Source organism: Theropithecus gelada, chromosome 7a (genome assembly GCF_003255815.1).
Source record: "Theropithecus gelada isolate Dixy chromosome 7a, Tgel_1.0, whole genome shotgun sequence".
NCBI lineage: Eukaryota > Metazoa > Chordata > Mammalia > Primates > Cercopithecidae > Theropithecus > Theropithecus gelada.
This window is the reverse complement of record NC_037674.1, coordinates 39,768,306-39,788,515: the sequence shown is the minus strand read 5'-3', so window position 1 is coordinate 39,788,515 and position 20,210 is coordinate 39,768,306. Positions and strand designations below refer to the sequence as shown.

The following is a 20,210-nucleotide window of genomic DNA, read 5'->3' as shown; positions in this document are numbered from 1 at the left end:
ATTTCAGGTTTCACATTCTGGAGTCAATCATTATGGACTTAAGGCTATAGTAACTTTTGAAGATAGTTTGTAATTCGCTGTCTTTGCTGGGTTTTCTTTTCTAAGCAGGCTCATTTCTCTAGTTCAGAAACTTAGCACCCACTTATCGGGTACCCCTGGAGTCCTGGTACCTCCCACCTGGGGCGCCTACGAATCCTAGGACTTTGCGTGTTGATGGACGGATCCGCGCTGCAAGAAGCCTCGCCGCTGTCACCATTGGGCATTGGCAATTGGTTCTGGGGGAACGGCGCGGAACCAATGGGAGCCGTGGCTCCGGAGAGTCCTTGGAGCGCGCGGGAAAGAGACCAATATAAACTGTGGCGGGAGATTAGTTTTCGGGTCCTTGTCCAGTGAAACACCGTCGGTCGGCTGGGAAGTCAGTTGGTTCTCTCATCTTCTCTCGTCTTGTTTGAACATGGTGCGGACTAAAGCAGACAGTGTTCCGGGCACTTACAGAAAAGGTGAGGCAATCGAGTGCGGTACTGGAGGGCGGGGGTCCTCCCGGCAGCCCGGCCGCGGGCGACAGACGCCAGAGGTCCCCCTGGGCCCTGTGCGCCAAACTCATCTAGCTAGCCAGGGAGCAGCCGGCCGGCCCCTTTACCTTGAAGATGAAGTCGCAGGGGCAGGGTAAGGTTATCCTGCTGTTCTGGATCGCCAGGCTCTCCTCTCCAAGCCGCTGGGTCCAGGACTCGGTATCCAAACCCTCTTGCCCCTTCTGAATACCCTCTTTTGCCTCTCTTCACAGTGGTGGCTGCTCGAGCCCCTAGGAAGGTGCTTGGTTCTTCCACCTCTGCCACTAATTCGACACCAGTTTCATCGAGGAAAGGTAAGAAGAGCCCTCCTAAAATTAGGGGATCAGGCCTGGCACCTGCAAGCCCCTCGCTTGCCATGAATTACTTTTTCTTGAGGTACTCACGTCCGAATTTCTTCCTCGCCCTGTGATATAATGAGAGAGGGTGGGCCTTTTGGCTGGCTAGGGTAGAGGTGAGGGGGGTCTCATGGAAGAGAATCTCGAGCCTTGGAGTTAAGGACCAGCACAACTTATCATCAAGCCTATTTTTCTTTTCTTTTATTTTTTTAGACAGGATCTCACTTTGTTGCTCAGGTTGGAGTGCAGTGGTGCAATCACTACTCACTGCAGCCTCCACTTATGGGGCTTAAGCAATCCTCCCACCTCAGCCTCCCAAGTAGCTGGGACTACAGGTGCATGCCAACACGCCAGGCTTTTTTTTTTTCTATTTTTTTGTAGAGACAGGGGTCTCACTATGTTGCCTAATCTGGTCTCAAACTCCTGGGCTCAAACAATCCTCCTACTGGGATTACAGGTGTGAGCCACCGTGGCCATCCTATCAATTTTTCTTTTTTGGTTTAATATTTTTCTTTTTCTTTTTTATTTTTTTTGAGACAGTCTTGCACTGTTGCCCAGGCTTGAGTGTAATGGTGTGAACTTGGTTCACTGCAACCTCCGCCTCTCGGGTTCACACGCTTCTCCTGCCTCAGCCTCCCGAGTGGCTGGGATTACAGGTGCACACCACCACACCTGGCTAATTTTTTTGTAGTTTTAGTAGATATGGGGTTTCACTATGTTGGCCAGACTGATCTCAAACTCCTGACCTCATGATCTGCCTGCCTCAGCTTCCCAAAGTGCTGGGACCACAGACATAAGTCACCACTCCTGGCTATTATTTTTCTTAATATTGACAGAGGTTATTTAAATACTGTCAGAGGCTATTTAAAAGCCTCCTTATTAGATTAAGGGTTTGGACAATCATTGACAGTGCTGAGTGCTCATTGCAATGTCTACTAAACTTTAATAAAAATGTTTTTGTTTGCTTATTTTTCCTTTCTTCCTTACTCTTTTTTTTTTTTTTCCAAATGTAATGTCTGTGGGTTTTCTCCAACTTTGCAGCTCCTAATACTGTCTTTGGGAGAGTAGGAGTGAAACCCGGCAAGGGAAATAGTTTCACGCTGGTCCTTCTGTGCATGGAAGATGAGAAAATGCCCTGCCATCTGGTGCCTCATTCCTTTCAGTAGGAAGTTTGGCAGACAGGGAGATTAACGCTACAAGATTTAGTTAAGAACGTAAAGGGGAACACTGTTTAGGACTTCATGGGTTTTTAAGTCAATTCAAATTTCTCCCTATTCGAAACATTTCATTAGAAAACATTTACTACTTTGATCTCTTCAGATAAAAGGAAATAAAAGTTGATGAATTGTTTGAGAGTAACTTATACCCTGTACCACTAGACTAAGTTTCTTTTTGTTTTTTCTTTTTTTTTTTTTTTTGAGACAGGGTCTCACTCCGTTGCCCAGGCTTGAGTGCAGTGGTGCAATCACACCATACTGCAGCTTTGACCCCAGGGCTCAAATGATCCTCCCACTTCAGGCTCCTCCCAAGTAGCTGGACTGCAGGCACATGCCACCACACGCCCGCCTAATTTTTGTGTTTTTTGTAGAGACGGGGTTTCATCATGTTGCCCAGGCTTGTCTCGAACTCCTGGGCTGAAGCAATCCTCCCGCCTCAGCCTACCAAAGTGCTGGGATCACAGGCATGAGCCACCATGCCTGGCCTGACGAAATTTCATTAGAGTCACATCCCATTGTCTGGTCCACTACTGAATCACCAGAGCCGACTGAATAGGCCCTTACTGAATATATGTTGAATAAATCTCTATTTTTAATCCCAATAATTGAATGTATGAAATGGGTAATATCCTTATTTTAAAGATAAGGAAATTTAATCTCGGTTTATATAACTTGATAAAGGTCACACAACTAAATCAGTGGAGTTGGGTTTGAATCTGTTGCTGCTGTACATTTTTTTTTGTTTTTGTTTTTTGAGACAGTCTCGCTCTGTCACCAAGGCTGGAGTGCAGTGGTGTGATCTCGGCTCATTGCAACCTCTGCCTCCCAGGTTCAAGCAATTCTTCTGCCTCAGCCTCCTGAGTAGCTGGAATTACAGGCATGCACCACCACACCCGGCTAATTTTTGTATTTTTTTTTTTTTTTTTTTTTTTGAGACGGAGTCTCGTGCTGTGTCACCCAGGCTGGAGTGCAGTGGCGCGATCTCGGCTCACTGCAAGCTCCGCCTCCCAGGTTCAGGCCATTCTCCTGCCTCAGCCTCCGAGTAGCTGGGACTACAGGCGCCCGCCACCACGCCCGGCTAGTTTTTTGTATTTTTAGTAGAGACGGGGTTTCACCATGTTAGCCAGGATGGTCTCGATCTCCTGACCTCGTGATCCGCCCGCCTCGGCCTCCCAAAGTGCTGGGATTACAGGCTTGAGCCACCGCGCCCGGCCTAATTTTTGTATCTTTAGTGGAGACAGGGTTTCACCTTGTTGACCAGGCTGCTCTCTAGTGCCTGACCTCATGATCCGACTGCCTCGGCCTCACAAAGTGCTGGGAGTACAGGCGTGAGCCACCGCGCACAGCTGCTGCTGTATGTTTTCTAGTAGTAAAAGCATTCCTGTAAGGATCCTTTGGGAAAATTGTGAACCAAAAGATCACTGTCTTTTATATACCATTCCTTCTTTTGGAGGCCAAGGCAGGAGGGTTGCCTCAGCCAGGAGTTTCAGACCAACCTGGGCAACATGGCAAAATCCCATTGCTATTTTTATAAATGTAAATAAATAAATAAGTACAAACACTATAACTTCAGAGTCTATATGGAAACAACTTTTGTAAGTGTTCTTTAACAACTAGAGTTGTTAAAGCAAATGTTTTAGCTTAAAGCAAAAGATTTGTAGTAACTGAATAATTTGTTCCTGGTCATTACTTTATAAAAAGGCAAAAATTTTCCCTTAATTTCTCCTTATATTACTGTTTAAAAATAACCAGGAATTGGCTGGGCGGGGTGGCTTATGCTTGTAATCCCAGCACTTTGGGAGGCCAAGGTGGGCGGATCACGAGGTCAGGAGATCAAGACCATCCTGGCTAGAACGGTGAAACCCTGTCTCTACTAAAAATAAAAAAATTAGCCAGGCATAGTGGCATGCGCCTGTAGTCCCAACTGCTAGGAAGGCTGAGGCAGGAGAATGTTGTGAAGCCAGGAGGCGGAGCTTGCAGTGAGCTGAGATCATGCCACTGCACTCCAGCCTGGGCAACAGAGCGAGACTCCATCTCCAAAAAAAAAAAAATTAGCTGGGCATGGTGGCGGGTGCCTGCAATCCCAGCTACTCGGGACACTGAGGCAGGAGAATCGCTTGAACTCGGGAGGCAGAGGTTACAGTAAGCTGAGATTGTGCCACTGCACTCCAGCCTGGGCAACAGAGCTAGACTCCGTAATAAAAGAAAAAAAAAAAAGAAAAAAAGAAAACCACCAGGAATTGGATTTCTCTTATGAATTGAAAAGGAGCCAGGTGCTTTGAAAAATGGAATCTACTTTTGTGGAGACTTTCACAATGCCTCTTATACGTGCTTTAACTAAATGACCTTAGAAAGTAAAATGTTAGCACTTTATACTACATGGTCCTATCTTAGGAAAAAGTGTGTCAAACTTCAGTATGTCAGTACATTTAAGAATATATATATATATATTTTGAGATAGAGTCTCGCTCTGTTGCCAGACTGGGGTGTGCAGTGGTGTGGTCTTGGCTCACTGTAATCTCCGACTCCCTGGTTCAAGTGACTCTCCTGCCTCAGCCTTCCGAGTAGCTGGGAATACAGGCACGTGCCACCACACCCAGCTAATTTTTGTATTTTTAGTAGAGATGGGGTTTCACCATGTTGACCAGGTTGGTCTCGAACTCCTGACTTTGTGATCCACCCTCCTCAGCCTCCCAAAGTGCTGGGATTACAGGCATGAGCCCCTGAGCCTGGCAAGAGTATTTGAATAGCTCTGCTTGTGGACAAAATATAAAAATATTTTTCAGTTGTAAAAATTCTGTTACTACTGTTTTTGCTAAGATAACCATCACAGAGTTTATTGGTTGAATACAGCTTTATTGTGTCACATTTTCTAATTCTTTCAGTTGTATATCTTAAATAAAGATTATTTGATACCTTTGAGAATTTGATCTTAAAGAAGGAATTAAGTTGTTTAAGGAATGGCGATTGTATTCTTAGCACTTATCTAGTTCCATCTGTTTATATTTTACAGCTGAAAATAAATATGCAGGAGGGAATCCCGTTTGCGTGCGTCCAACTCCCAAGTGGCAAAAAGGAATTGGAGAATTCTTTAGGTTGTCCTCTAAAGATTCTGAAAAAGAGAATCAGATTCCTGAAGAGGCAGGAAGCAGTGGCTTAGGAAAAGCAAAGAGAAAGTAAGTTGTTATATTCTGGAATATAAAGAAAATATTTATCTCACGCCTGTAATCCCAGCACTTTGGGAGGCCGAGGCGGAAGGATCACTTGAGGCCAGGAGTTTGAGACCAGCCTGGCCAACATGGGGAAACCCTGTCTCTACTAAAAGTACAAAATTAGCTGGGTGTGATGGTGCACACCTCTGGTCCCAGCTACTCAGGAGGCTGAAACAAAAGAATTGCTTGGTGCAGCAAACCACCATGCACACATAAACCTATGTAACAAAACTGCATGTTCTGCACATGTATCTCATTTTCGCGCCACTGCACTCCAGCCTGGGGTACAGAGTGAGACTCTGTCTCAAAAAAATAAATAAATAAAAATAAATAAATAAATAAAATATTTATCTTCTTGAAAGTAAAGGACATATAGGATATTGAGTCAATTTTCTCTTCAAGCTGATAAGAAAATGCAAAAAAAGTTTTTTAAAACTTCTACTAATTTCTTATTATAACTCACTCCCAAATTTCTTTTTTTTTTTTCTGAGACTGTCTTGCTCTGTTGCCCAGGCTGGAGGGCAGTGGTGCTATCTCAGCTCACTGCAACCTCCGTCTCCCGGGTTCAAGCAATTTTCCTGCCTCAGCCTCCCAAGTAGCTGGGATTACAAGCATGTGCCACCATGCCCAGCTAATTTTCGTATTTTTAGTAGAGACGGGGTTTCACCTTGTTGGCCAGGCTGGTCTTGAACTCTTGACTTTGTGATCTACCCACCTTAGCCTCCCAAATTACAGGATTACAGGCGTGAACCACTGCACCCAGCCACCAAATTTCAAACATTAGTAAAAAGTATTCTTTTTACTCTTCCCAATCTCTCAAAGAGGATCATTTCCCATTCACATAAGTGCTATGTCATTAACCATGAACTTAGTGTATTGAGTCTTTAAGTTTTACTGTCTTTTTCCTTTAGGCTTTTCTTACAAGGCAATTTCCATGTTGGCTTATCTAGCTTGAATTCCATTAATCCTGCCCTTTAAAAAACTACCAGTTCAACTTCCACAAGAAATATATAACCAGGCTGGGTACGGTGGCTCATGCCTGTAATCCTAGCACTTTGGGAGGCTACAGTGGGCAGATTGCTTGAGCTCAGGAGTTCCAGACCAGCCTGGGCAACATGGTGAGACCCCTTCTCTACCAAGAGGGTGGTGGCGCCGCCTATAATCCCAGCCACTTGGGAGGCTGAGGTGGGAGAATCGCTTGACCCTGGGAGATGAAGTTTGCGGTGAACCGAGCTCCCACCACCGTACTCCAGCATGGGTGACAAAGTGACACCCTTTGTCAAAAATAAAAATAGAAATAGGCCGGGCGCGGTGGCTCACCCCTGTAATCCTAGCACTTTGAGAGTCCGAGGCGGGCAGATCACGAGATCAGGAGGTCAAGACCATCTTGCAACATGGTGAAACCCCGTCTCTACTAAAAATACAAAAAATTAGCCGGGCATGCTTGTAATCTCAGCTACTCAGGAGGCTGAGGCAGGAGAATTGCTTGAACCTGAGAGGTGTTGGTTGCAGTGAGCTGAGATTGTGCCACTGTACTCCAGCCTAGGGTACAGAGTGAGACTCCATCTCAAAAAAAAATCAAGTAAAATAAAAATAAAAAATATCACCAATATGGAAAAGTTGGAAAATATAGAAATCCCCATCATCTGGAACCAACCAAGACTAATACCATGGTGTATTGTCTTTACAACTTCTCTGTAAGTACATAAGAATAGTGAAAAACAAAAAGTAGGGATAAAACTATACACACCAAACTTGGTGTGCAACCTTTAAAAAAAAGTTTCCAAGTTTCATTCATCCATTATATTTCATGAATATCTCATTCCTTTCTTTCTTTCTTTCTTCCTTTTTTTTTTTTTCCTGATATGAGGGTCTCACTCTGTCACCCAGGAGATAATGCAGTGGCCCAATCTTCGCTCACTTCAACCTCCACCTCCTGGGTTCGATTGATTCTCCCACCTCAGCCTTCCAAGTAGCTGGAATTACATGCATGTGCCATGGAGTTCAGCTAATTTTTTGTATTTTTGGTAGAGATGAGGTTTCACCAGATTGCCTAGGCTGGTCTTGAACTCCTGAGCTCAGGTAGTCTGCTTGCCTTGGCCTCCCACTGTGCTGGGATTACAGGCATAAACTGCCACACCTGGCCAGTGTACAAACTTTTTTTATTTTTTATTTTTTTTGAGACGGAGTTTCGCTCTGTTGCCCAGGCTGGAGTGCAGTGTGCAATCTTGGCTCACTGCAACCTCTGCTTCCCAGGTTCACGCCAGTCTCCTCCCTCAGCCTCCTGAGTAGCTGGGACTACAGGTGCCTGCCACCGCACACAGCTAATTTTGTTGTATTTTTAGTAGAGACGGGGTTTCACTGTGTCAGCCAGGATTGTCTCAATCTCCTGACCTCATGATCTGCCCGCCTCAGCCTCCCAAAGTGCTGGGATTACAGGCATGAGCCACCATGCCCAGCCACAGACTTTTTAAGAAGCTAATTAAACCATACCTTTTACATTTTTAATGACAGGAAAATGCTCCGATAATTGTTAACCCAAAATTCTGGATACAAAAGTACAATCTTTACTGTGTAAATACATGTATATGTACTATATGAAAATATACCACATATCAATAATGCTTATCTCTGGGTAAAAACCTCTTCTCATACTGTATGCTAACAACTTTTAACAACAAATATGCATCACTTTTAAGAATCAAGAAAAATTTCTGAAGGTCATATGAGACAGAAAAAAAATACAAGGGAAAAATCATGCTACTTGGGAAAAAAAGATTCGAAGCCTGCCTTTTTATAGATTTGTAATTAATAAGGTCCAGACTTTCTTTTTTTTGTTTTGTTTTTTGAGATGGAGTCTCGCTCTGTCACCCAGGCTGGAGTGCAGTGGCACGATCTCGACTCACTGCAAGCTCCACCTCCCAGGTTCATGCCATTCTCCTGCCTCAACCTCCCGAGTAGCTGGGACTACAGGCACCCACCACCACGCCTGGCTAATTTTTTGTATTTTCAGTAGAGATGGGATTTTACTGTGTTAGCCAGGATGGTCTCGATCTCCTGACCTTGTGATCCGCCCACCTTGGCCTCCCAAAGTGCTGGGATTACAGGCGTGAGCCACCGCGCCCGGCCAGGTCCAGGCTTTCTAAACAACTTAAATCTTTTGTTTCAAAACAAAGTATTTGCCTGGATGTAGGAGGAAAGAGAGTGATGTCACTGCCATTATGATGCCCCTTGAATATAAAACCCTACTTGCTATCTCCCCTGCACCAGCCAGGAGCCACCCATCCTCCAGCACACTAAGCAGCAAGCTGGACACATGGCACACTGATCCAAATGGGTAACGGGATGGTGGCCATGCTTAGTCTGGGTCTACTGCTTCTGGCGCTGCTCCTACCCGTTCTGGTTTCTTCATTTGTTCCTTTAACCAGCACGCCGGAAGCTACTGCAGCCGAGACCACAAAGCCCTCCAACAGCGCCCTACAGCCTACAGCCAGTCTCCTTGTGGTCTTGCTTGCCCTTCTACATCTCTACCATTAAGAGACAGGTCAAGAAACAGCTACAGTTCTCCAACTCATACTCTAAAACCGAATCCAAATGGTGCCTAGAAGTTCAGTGTGGCAAGGAAAAAAACCAGGTCTTCATCAAATCTACTAATTTCACTCCTTATTTTATTAACAGAGAAACGCTTGAGAGTCTCAAACTGGACTGGTTTAAAGAGCATCTGAAGGATTGGACTAGATGATAAATGCCAATATTAAATCTGTTGGAGTTTCATGTATAAGACAGAGGAGAAAGACAACATCAAAAATTAGTTAAAGAGATTATTAAGCGTGGCTTAAGAAATATGGACACTTAAAACTCTATCTTTTAAAAAAACCTCTTTTTTGATAATAATAATTTCACTTTCATCTAGAGAAGAAGAATGAACTATGGAATGGAGATTCAGTTTTCATTTTAGTTTGTTAAATCTGCAAGGCTGTAAAATGATTAGGTAATATAAAAAGCTTCCATGATTCTATTTATTATATATGTACATTGGAAGAAACTACCAGATGTTACTATAAATATTCTCTGTATTGTTTCAGCCATCCTAATTTAATGCTGATATGCTCTAGATTTACATTGCTAAGTTTTCACTCCTCTTGGGCACTTAACTCTGTTTCTTTTGTTTGTTTGTTTTGAGATGGAGTCTCACTCTGTCGCCCAGGCTGGAGTACAGTGGTGCCATCTTGGCTCACTGCAACCTCTGCCTCCTGGGTTCAAGCGTTTTTCGTGCCTTTCTTGAGTAACTGGGATTACAGGTGCACGCCACCACACCCAGCTAATTTTTGTATTTTTAGTGGAGATGGGATTTCACCATGTTGGCCAGGATGGTCTCGATCTCCTGACCTCATGATCCGCCCACCTTGGCCTCCCAAAGTGCTGGGATTACAGGCGTGAGCCACCGCTCCCGGCCAAGGGCACTTAACTCTTTAGTCTAGGGCTTTGGATTTGCCATTGCATTTGACTTTCTATGTGGTAATTGAAATGTGCCAGAGCAATGATAGACTGGAATCTACTCCAAATCCAAGCATGACTAATTCTTGCATATACACTTAAAAGTGAAATAGTAGGCATTTCCTATCACCCATTCCAATTCAACAAGAATGCCAGATTTTTTAGTTACCATACTTAACTGGATTCCAAAAATTAGAAGTACATTGACTTCAACTAATTTTAAAATAGTGCCTTTTTTATCTTTGTATGTCAAATAATTTTCACAACTTAACTGATTTTTTTTTGGTGTAGGAGGTGGGTTAAAATTTGATCTCTTTTGAAGGCATATTTGATTAATCTTGAAATTAAGACGTGACTTTGTACATGTTGAATAATTTTTACAACTTAAAAATTGATCATTTTTTGTGCAGAAGGTGGGTTAAAAAAGTTGATCTGGCCAGGCGCGGTGGCTCACGCCTGTAATCCCAGCACTTTGGGAGGCTGAGGCGGGCAGATCACGAGGTCAGGAGATAGAGACCATCCTGGCGAACATGGTGAAACCCCGTCTCTACTAAAAATACAAAAAAAATTAGCCAGGCGTGGTGGCGGGTGCCTATAGTCCCAGCTACTCGGGAGGCTGAGGCAGGAGAATGGCGTGAACCCGGGAGGTGGAGCTTGTAGTGAGCCGAGATCACGCCACTGCACTCCAGCCTGGGCGACAGAGCGAGACTCCGTCTCAAAAAAAACAAAAACAACAAAAAAAAACACGTTGATCTGGGCCAGGCACAGTGGCTAATGCCTGTAATCCCAGCACTTTGGGAGGCCAAGGTGGGTGGATCACTTGAGACCAGGAATTCAAGACCATCCTGGCGAACATGGTGAAACTCCGTCTCTACTACAAATACAAAAATTAGCTGGATGTGGTGGCACACACCTGTAATCCCAGCTACTCAGGAGGCTGAGGCACAAGAATCACATGAACCCTGGAGGTGGAGTGAGCCAAGATTGCACCACTGCACTCCAGCCTGGATGACACAGCGAGACTCTGTCTAAAAAAAAAATTGATCTGTTTTGAAGGCATATTTGATTAATCTTTAAATTAAGTTGTGGGCTGGGCACAGTGGTTCACGCCTGTAATCCCAGTACTTTGGGAGTCCGAGGCGGGCGGATAACCTGAGGTCAGGAGTTTGAGACCAACCTGGCCAACATGGTGAAACCCCATTTCTACTAAAAATACAAATATTAACTGGGCATGGTGGTGAGTGCCTGTAATCCCAGTTACTCAGGTGGCTGAAGCAGGAGAATCACTTGAACTCAGGAGGCAGAGGTTGCAGTAAGCCAAGATCGTGCTACTACACTCCAGCCTAGCCTGGGCAACAGAGACTTCATCTCAAAAAAAAAAAGAAAAGACTGGGCACGGTGGCTCACACCTGTAATTCCAGCACTTTGGAAGGCCGAGGCAGGCGGATCATGAAGTCAGGAGATCAAGACCATCCTGGCTAACACAGTGAAACCCCATCTCTACTAAAAATGCAAAAATTAGTCGGGCATGGTGGCGGGTACCTGTAGTCCCACCTAGTCGGGAGGCTGAGCCAGGAGAATGGCGTGAACCCAGGAGGGGGAGCTTGCAATGAGCCCAGATCATGCCACTGCACTCTAGCCTGGGTGACAGAGTGAGACTCCGTCTCAAAAAAAAAAAAAAACCATGAAATAAGCAAAATAACAAATCTGGTTCTGTATTTGCAAAGTGAAGACCAGAAATTTGTCTGCATTAAATTCACAATGCTTTTGTGCTTTCTGCAAATAGTTTTTAAAAAAAATTAGTCTGATTAGCTACATTGGGGACACTTTCTATAATAGTCAATATTTTTAGATAGAGGCTGGGCCTAAGCATAAGTGGACTTGATTCCTGTAAGTAAAACTTTTACAACTGTCTTGATGTATAGAAGCCTTTTTAGGAATAGACACTCCATTCTGGGCGCGGTGGCTCATGCCTGTAATCCCAACATTTTGAGAGTCCAAGGCAGGTGCATCACCTGAGGTCAGGAGTTTGAGACCAGCCTGGCCAATGTGGTGAAACCCCGTCTCTACTTAAAATACAAAAATTAGCTGGGCTTGGTGGCAGGTGCCCATAATCCTGGCTACTTCAGAGGCTGAGGCAGGAGAATCGCTTGAACTCGGGAGGTGGAGGTTGCAGTGAGCCGAGATCATGCCATTGCACTCCAGCCTGGGCAACAGAGCGAGAATCTGTCTCAAGAAAAAAAAAGAAATCCATACTCCATGAGGCCAGGTATGCCTAGCACTTTGGGAGGCTGAAGGGGGAGGATTGCTTGAGCCCAGCAGTTCGAGACCAGCTTGGGCAACATAATGAGACCATGTCTCTACAGGAAAAAAAAAATTAGCTGGGTATGGTGGCGCACACATGTAGTCCTGACTACTTTGGAGGCTAAGGTGGGAGGATTGCTTGAGCCCAGGCATTCAAGGCTGCAGTGAGTTGTGATTGTGCCACTGAACTCCAGCCTGGGTGACAGAACCAGACTGTGTTTCTACCAAAAAAAAAAAAAAAAAAAAAAAAAAGAGGACACTCCATGAAATCTTTGGTTCACATGGTCACACACTGATGCTTAGTTGTTCCTGTATCCCATATGGCCATAGTAGCTTTAATAAGTCTTAAGGCAATGTTTGCCATCTTTAGAAACCTACTAAGGGAACAAACAGATCCAACAGATCTTGACCTATGGTATGTGTGACTGAACAGTCCCTTTTACTTCTTATTTGTACGTTCTATATCTGTTACATCTGTTTTGGATTGTACATTGTGTTTGGAATGGATTTGCCTTGAATACAAACTAGATAAAAATAGATGGCTGAACGAGTAACTAAAACAAAGTATTTGACATATGAAAGCATATAAAATATTAAGAATTATTCATTACAAAAGTTAGCTGAGTATGGTGGCACGTGCCTCTGATCTTAGCTACTGGGGAGGCTGAGATAGGAGAATCACTTGAACCTGGGAGGCAGAGGTTGCAGTGAGCCATCACTGCACTCCAGCCTGGGCAACAAAGCAAGACTCCATCTCAAAAAAAAGAAATTATTCTTTGCTGTTCATAAGCTCATTTGGTAAATGGTAATTGAGTGCCTATGATCCATGTTGTGAGTTATTTACAGTAACTAAATCTTAGGCTTTGTTGTTATATCACTATCATGATTTCTGGTTTCCATAAAAATCAACAACCAAAAGGATACCTTTTTTTTTTTTTTTTTTTTTTTTAGAGACAGGATTTTGCTGTTACCCAGCCTGGAGTGCAGTGGTGGGATCATAGCTCGCTGCAGCCTTGACTTCTTGTACTCAAGCAATCTTCCCACTTCAGCCTCCTGAGCAGCTGGGACTATAGATGCATGCCATTGCTCCTGGCTAATTTTAAATTTTTAGTGGAGACCACGCCTTGCTATGTTGCCTACACTGGACCTGAACTCCTGGGCTCAAGCAATCCTACCACCTCAGCCTCCCAAAGTGTTGGGATTACGCTGAGCCATGATGCCTGGCCCCAAAGGGATACATTTTGGATAAAGCTTTTTAATAAGCTTGCTTTCCTGATCCTATAAATTTCTTCTAGTTCTCTCTCAATGTCTGGTACCATTCTTCCTCGTTCTTTTTTCCAATAGGAACAAGCTAATAGTCAAGACTATCTTTAGAATATATTTCAGACTTCTTGAATTACTTGTGACTTACATTAAGTAAATAAAATATTTAGCAACATAGCCAAATGTGACTATAACACTGGTCATCACAGGAATAAAACCTATATTGTAGCCTTTCCACCCTATGAAAAGAGATTACACATATATTCTCATAAAGCACTTTAATCCATGGTATTATAAAATCTGTGACATAAACCTAGGTAATAGAGGTTTATATTATTTCTTTAGGTCCTGTTCTTAGATTTGCCATTGTTTAGGAGCATTGTAATTACCCCTTTATTGAAATAATAAATGAGTTTATTAGAAAGGATTTATGGGCCGGGCGCGGTGGCTCAAGCCTGTAATCCCAGCACTTTGGGAGGCCGAGGCGGGTGGATCACGAGGTCAGGAGATCGAGACCATCCTGGCTAACATGGTGAAACCCCGTCTCTACTAAAAATACAAAAAAAACTAGCCGGGCGTGGTGGCGGGCGCCTGTAGTCCCAGCTACTCGGAGGCTGAGGCGGGAGAATGGCGTGAACCCGGGAGGTGGAGCTTGCAGTGAGCCGAGATCGCGCCACTGCACTCCAGCCTGGGCGACAGAGCGGGACTCCGTCTCAAAAAAAAAAAAAAAAAAAACATATTAAATGGATTGATAAACAATATAATCCTTCAGCAAGAACTTTGTGATAACAAAAAGTAAAAAAATTAACCAATCCACTTTAGCAGAGAAAACATATAGCAAGTTGTCATTTGACTNGGACCGAAAACGCCCCCCTGCCCCCCCCCCGGGGGCGACAGAGGGGGACTCCGTCAAAAAAAAAAAAAAAAAAAAAACATATTAAATGGATTGATAAACAATATAATCCTTCAGCAAGAACTTTGTGATAACAAAAAGTAAAAAAATTAACCAATCCACTTTAGCAGAGAAAACATATAGCAAGTTGTCATTTGACTATATATACTCTTTTGAACCATATGATTACATTAACTAATTAGGAAAAACCCCAGATTGGCCAGGCACAGTGACTACACCTATAATCCCAGCACTTTGGGAGGATGAGGCAGGAGGATTGCTTGAGCCCGAGAGTTTGAGACCAACCTGAGGAGGATTGCTTGAGCCCAAGAGTTTGAGACCAACCTGGGAAACTTAGTGACACCCCATCCCTACAAAAAATAAAAAATCAGGCCAGGGTCGGTGGCTAATGCCTGTAATCCCAGCACTTTGGGAGGCCAAGGTGGGTGGAACATCTGAGGTCAGGAGTTCGAGACCAGCCTAGCCAACATGGTGAAACCCCATCTCTACTAAAAATACCAAAATAGCCGGGCAGTGGTGGTGTGTGCCTGTAATCCCAGCTACTTGGGAGGCTAAGCCAGGAGAATCGCTTGAGTGTGGTGGGTGGAGGTTGAAGTGAGCTGAGACCGTGCCATTGCACTCCAGCCTTGAGGACAGAGACCCTGTCTAAAAAAAATTAGCTGGTCGTGGTGGCATATGCTTATAGTTCCAGCTACTCAGGAGGCTGAGGCAGGAGGATTACTTCAAGGTTGCAGTGAGCCATGATTGATTGTGCCACTGCACTCCAGCCTGGGAAACAGAGCAGGATTCTGTGTCAAAAAAAAAAAAAAAGAAGAAGAAGAAGAAGAAGAAGAAAAAAGAAAAACCCCAAAATTGTTAGAATAGAATAGTTGCAGCATTTGAAAAATAATTTACATTATCCCAAAGTCAGGCAGGGCACTATGGCTCATGCCTCTAATCTCAGCACTTTGGGAGGCTGAGGCGGGTGGATCACCTGAGGTCAGGAGTTCAAGACCAGCCTGGCCAAAATGGTGAAACCCATCTCTACTAAAAATACAAAAATTAGGCTGGGCGCGGTGTCTCAAGCCTGTAATCCCAGCACTTTGGGAGGCCGACGCGGGCAGATCACAAGGTCAGGCGATCAAGACCATCCTGGCTAACACGGTGAAACCCTATCTCTACTAAAAAAAAATACAAAAAAATTAGCCGGGCGTGGTGGTGGGTGCCTGTAGTCCCAGCTACTAGGGAAGCTGAGGCAGAATGGTGTGAACCGGAGAGGTGGAGTTTGCAGTGAGCCCAGATCTCGCCACTGCACTCCAGCCTGGGTGACAGAGCGGGATTCCATCTCAAAAAAAAAAAAAAAAAAAAAAGGTTATCGTTAATGGCTGGGGGCGGTGGCTCATGCCTGTAATCCTAGCACTTTGGAAGGCCAAGCAAGGCAGGTGGATCACCTGAGGTCAGGAGTCCGAGGCCAGCCTGGCCAACATAATGAAACCCCGTCTCTACTAAAAATACAAAAAAATTAGCTGGGCGGCCGGGCGCGGTGGCTCAAGCCTGTAATCCCAGCACTTTGGGAGGCCGAGACGGGCGGATCACGAGGTCAGGAGATCGAGACCATCCTGGCTGACACGGTGAAACCCCGTCTCTACTAAAAAATACAAAAACTTAGCCGGGCAAGGTGGCGGGCGCCTGTAGTCCCAGCTACTTGGGAGGCTGAGGCAGGAGAATGGCGTAAACCCGGGAGGCGGAGCTTGCAGTGAGCTGAGATCCGGCCACTGCACTCCAGCCTGGGCGACAGAGCGAGACTCCGTCTCAAAAAAAAAAAAAAAAAAAAAATTAGCTGGGCATGGTGGCACATGCCTGTAATTCCAGCTACTCAGGAGGCTGAGGCAGGAGAATCACTTGAACCCAGGAGGCAGACTCCAGCCTGGGCAACAAGAGCAAAAACTTTGTCTCAAAACAAAAACAAAAACAAAAAAAGATTATCATTAACTCGTTGTTAGATAACAAAGATATCTTCATTGTATTTTCCTGGAAATTAAATCAAATTAACAAATGAACATTATCATAACCCAGACTTCCTTTGTGCAAGGGCCTGATTTACTTTAAGCATCATAACTCTGTTAAAGGTTTAAGTAGATAGTCTTTCTTGATTCTGACTCTTACCCCACACAACTACTGGGAGTTTACCCCGCCTTTGGGGAAAAAATAAGGCCATGGGAATAACCATATTCCATAGAGAGTTTATATCATAAATCCTTTCTATTTTTGTTTTTGTTTTTTTTTTTTTTTGAGACGGAGTCTTGCTCTGTCGCCCAGGCTGGAGTGCAGTGGCGCGATCTCGGCTCACTGCAAGCTCCACCTCCCGGGTTCACGCCATTCTCCCGCCTCAGCCTCCGAGTAGCTGGGACTACAGGCGCCCGCCACCACGCCCGGCTAGTTTTTTGTATTTTTAGTAGAGACAGGGTTTCACCATGTTAGCCAGGATGGTCTCGATCTCCTGACCTCGTGATCCACCCGCCTCGGCCTCCCAAAGTGCTGGGATTACAGGCTTGAGCCACCGCGCCCGGCCTTAATATGTTGAAATAATATTCTATATAAATAGATTCCCTTTTTAAATAAAAACGACAACGTAGTCTAAAGGAGAAACACTGATTCTGAAAATTAACAGGCAAATAAATTGTTAAAAATTTTGTTGCATTAATACTTGAAATTTGTAGGTGTTTGTTAATTAATGAAGTTTAATTTTCTTTCACTTCTAGTCATTTAACCAGATCTACTGCACTATTAATTAGTGTTCCTGATTTGTATAGGTTTGTAACTATTTTTTTCAAACAGTTGATACTTGGATGGCTACTGATGTTCTCTCTTCTTTCCACAGAGAGTGTCCTTTGCAGCCTGATCACACAAATGATGAAAAAGAATAGAACTTTCTCATTCATCTTTAAATAACATCTCCTTGTTTACCCTGGTATTCTAGAATGTAAATTTACATAAATGTGTTTGTTCCAATTAGCTTTGTTGAACAGGCGTTTAATTAAGAAATTTAGGCTTAAATTTAGATGTTCAAAAATTGAGAATTTGTAAGACTAATTATGGTAACTTAGCTTAGTGTTCAGTATAATGCATTGTTTGGTTTCTTTTACCAAATTAAGTGTCTTGTTCTTGCTAAAATCTAGTCATTGCATTGTGTTCTAATTACAAGTATGCTGTATTTGAGATTTGCTTAAATTGTTGTACTGCTGCCATTTTTATTGGTGTTTGATTATTGGAATGGTGCCATATTGTCACTCCTTCTATTTGCTTTAAAAAGCAGAGTTAGACTTTTGCACATTAAAAAAATTCAGTGTTAATTAAACCTTACTTACTCTACCCTTTTTTTGTCAAGGAGGCCAAAGACGCAATGTCGAAAAACCTTGGGTGGATATCTTCTCTTTAAAAAAATTTAAAGATAATTTGGTCTTGAGGGTTTAAACGGTTGAAAATGCCTCTACACAGCAATAACAAAAAAGATAAAATACTAGGATAGAATCATGGTGGGCACAGTGGCTTCTCAGGAGGCTGAGGAGGGAGGTTTGCTTGAGTCCAGGAGTTGGAGACCAACCCAAGCAACATAGAGAAACCCTATCTCTAAAAAAATTTTAAAACAGACCGGGCACAGTGGCTCACACCTGTAATCCCAGCACTTTGGGAGGCCAAGGTAGGTGGATCACCTGAGATAGGAGTTCAAGACCAGCCTAGCCAACATGGTGAAACTCTGTCTCTACTAAAAATGAAAAAATGAGCCAGGCATGGTGGCACATGCCTGTAATCCCAGCTATTCAGGAGGCCGAGGCAGGAGAATCGCTTGAACACGGGAGGCGGAGGTTGCAGTGAGCCAAGATAGTGCCACTGCACTCCAGCCTGAGCAACAGAGTGAGACAATGTCTTAAAAAATATATATATATATATATAAAAACAATAATAAAAAAAATTAGCCTGGCATGGTGGCATGCACAGTGGAACCAGATCCCCTCTCTTAAAAAAAAGAATTTTTCCTAGGATATGCATTTGATTCGCTATCATAAAATACAATTTTAAAGTTGGAAGTCAATATAACATGAAAGGCAAATCATTCCATAAACCCATAGGCTTGGCAAAACCCCTCAGAGCTACTATGACATTTTTCAACATAACCAGAGGTATAATTGAAGAAGTAGGTATAATATTCCTCATCACACTTTTTGTAGCAGCCTGTAGTCAAAATTAATCATTTTAGTAGGCATATTTTTCTGAAATATGTTTGTAATAAGTGTATACTTGTTTTTACAATATACTGTCCATTTGTGTGCTTCCTAAAGTTATATCCTATTTTATTCTTTCCAAATACAAATCAGAGCATTGACCTGATTTTAACACCTTCCAAACTGTTTGAGTCCTGATGATCGTAGATTATATTTTTTGCTTTGTCTTTTAGAGGTGGATATTATTAAACAGAATGTTACTGAATTGGGAGCTGAGTTTCTAAAACCCCAAGTATTTATTCGATAATTAGGTTTATTTTTAAGGAGTAGTTTAAAAAAATCTATTAAAGTCAAGTTTTAATGGGTCTGACAGTTGATTTGCTATTTTTCTTTTCTTTTCTTCTTTTTTTTTTTTTTCAGATGGAGTCTCGCTCTGTCACCCCACAGGCCAGAGTGCAGTGGCATGATCTCGGCTCACAACAACTTCCGCCTCCCAGGTTCAAGCAATTCTCCTACCTCAGACTCCGGAGTAGCTGGGACTACAGGCGCTGGCCACCACGCCCTGCTAATTTTTGCATTTTTAGTAGAGGCGGGGTTTCACCATGTTGGCCAGGTTGGTCTCTAACTCCCAACTCCTGACCTCAGGTGATCCGCCTGACTGGGCTTCCCAAAGTGCTAGGATTTTTTTTTTTTGAGACATAGTCTCGCTCTGTTGCCCAGGCTGGAGTGCAGTGGTGCAATGTTGGCTCACTGCAAGCTCCACCTCCCGGGTTCACACTATTCTCCTGCCTCAGCCTCCTGAGTAGCTGGGATTACAGGTGCCCGCCACCATGCCCAGCTAATTTTTAAAATATTTTTAGAAGAGACAGGGTTTCACCGTGTTAGTCAGGATGGTCTTGATCTCCTGACCTTGTGCTCCATCTGCCTCGGCCTCCCGAAATGCTAGGATTACAGGTGTGAGTCACTGCACCTGGCCAAGGTTCAAATTTTTTAGAAACAATTACACGCCTAAATTCAACTTCAGTCTGGGAGCAGTGGCTCATGCTTATATTCCCAGCACTTTGGGAGGCCAAGGCAGGTGAATCACATGAGGTCAGGAGTTTGAGACCAGCCTGGCTAACATGGTGAAACTCCGACTCTACTAAAAATGCAAAAAAAGACTGGGCGTGGTGTCTCACGCCTATAATCCTAGCATTTTGGGAGGACAAGGCGGGCAGATCACCTGAGATCAGGGGTTCAAGACCAGCCTGGTCAACATGGTGAAACCTCATCTCTACTAAAAATACAAAAATTAGCTGGGTGTGATGGCGGGCACCTATAATCCCAGCTACTGGGGAGGCTGAGGCATGAGGATCACTTGAACCTGGGAGGCGGAGGTTACAGTGAGCCCAGATTGCGCCACTGCACTCCAGGGTGGGTGACAGAGTGAGACTCCATCTTAAATAAATAAATAAATAAATAATAAAAATGCAAAAATTAGCTGGGCATGGTGGTTGGTGCCTGTAGTCCCAATTACTTGGGAGGCCGAGGCAGGAGAATCACTTGAACCTGGGAGGTAGAGGTTGTAGTGAGCTGAGATCATGTCACTGCACTCCAGCCTGGGCCACAGAGCAGGACTCCCTCTGAAAAAAAAAAAATGAATCTTTTCTTTTTTTTTTTTTTTTTTTTTTGACGGGGTCTCCCCCCGTGTGACCC

At 43.8% G+C, this 20,210-nt stretch overlaps 1 protein-coding gene across 6 annotated transcripts in view; it reads left to right on the top strand.

Annotated features, from left to right (window-relative positions):
* The first annotated feature begins 314 nt into the window (after window positions 1-314).
* The window catches only part of PCLAF (PCNA clamp associated factor), a 113,489-nt gene continuing 93,593 nt past the window's right edge, over window positions 315-20,210 (top strand). Inside the window, exons 1-4 of one of the 6 annotated variants that reach the window (XM_025389542.1) lie at window positions 315-500; window positions 785-865; window positions 5,138-5,300; window positions 17,174-17,655. In XM_025389542.1, coding sequence (XP_025245327.1) covers window positions 455-500; window positions 785-865; window positions 5,138-5,300; window positions 17,174-17,219 — 336 coding nt within the window. In that variant the 5' untranslated portion in view covers window positions 315-454 and the 3' untranslated portion in view covers window positions 17,220-17,655. Of the gene's footprint in view, window positions 501-784; window positions 866-5,137; window positions 5,301-8,606; window positions 9,146-17,173; window positions 18,222-20,210 lie in introns of those variants that run through there. The other 5 variants (XR_003120169.1, XM_025389541.1, XM_025389543.1 and 2 more) reach the window with 5 other exon arrangements.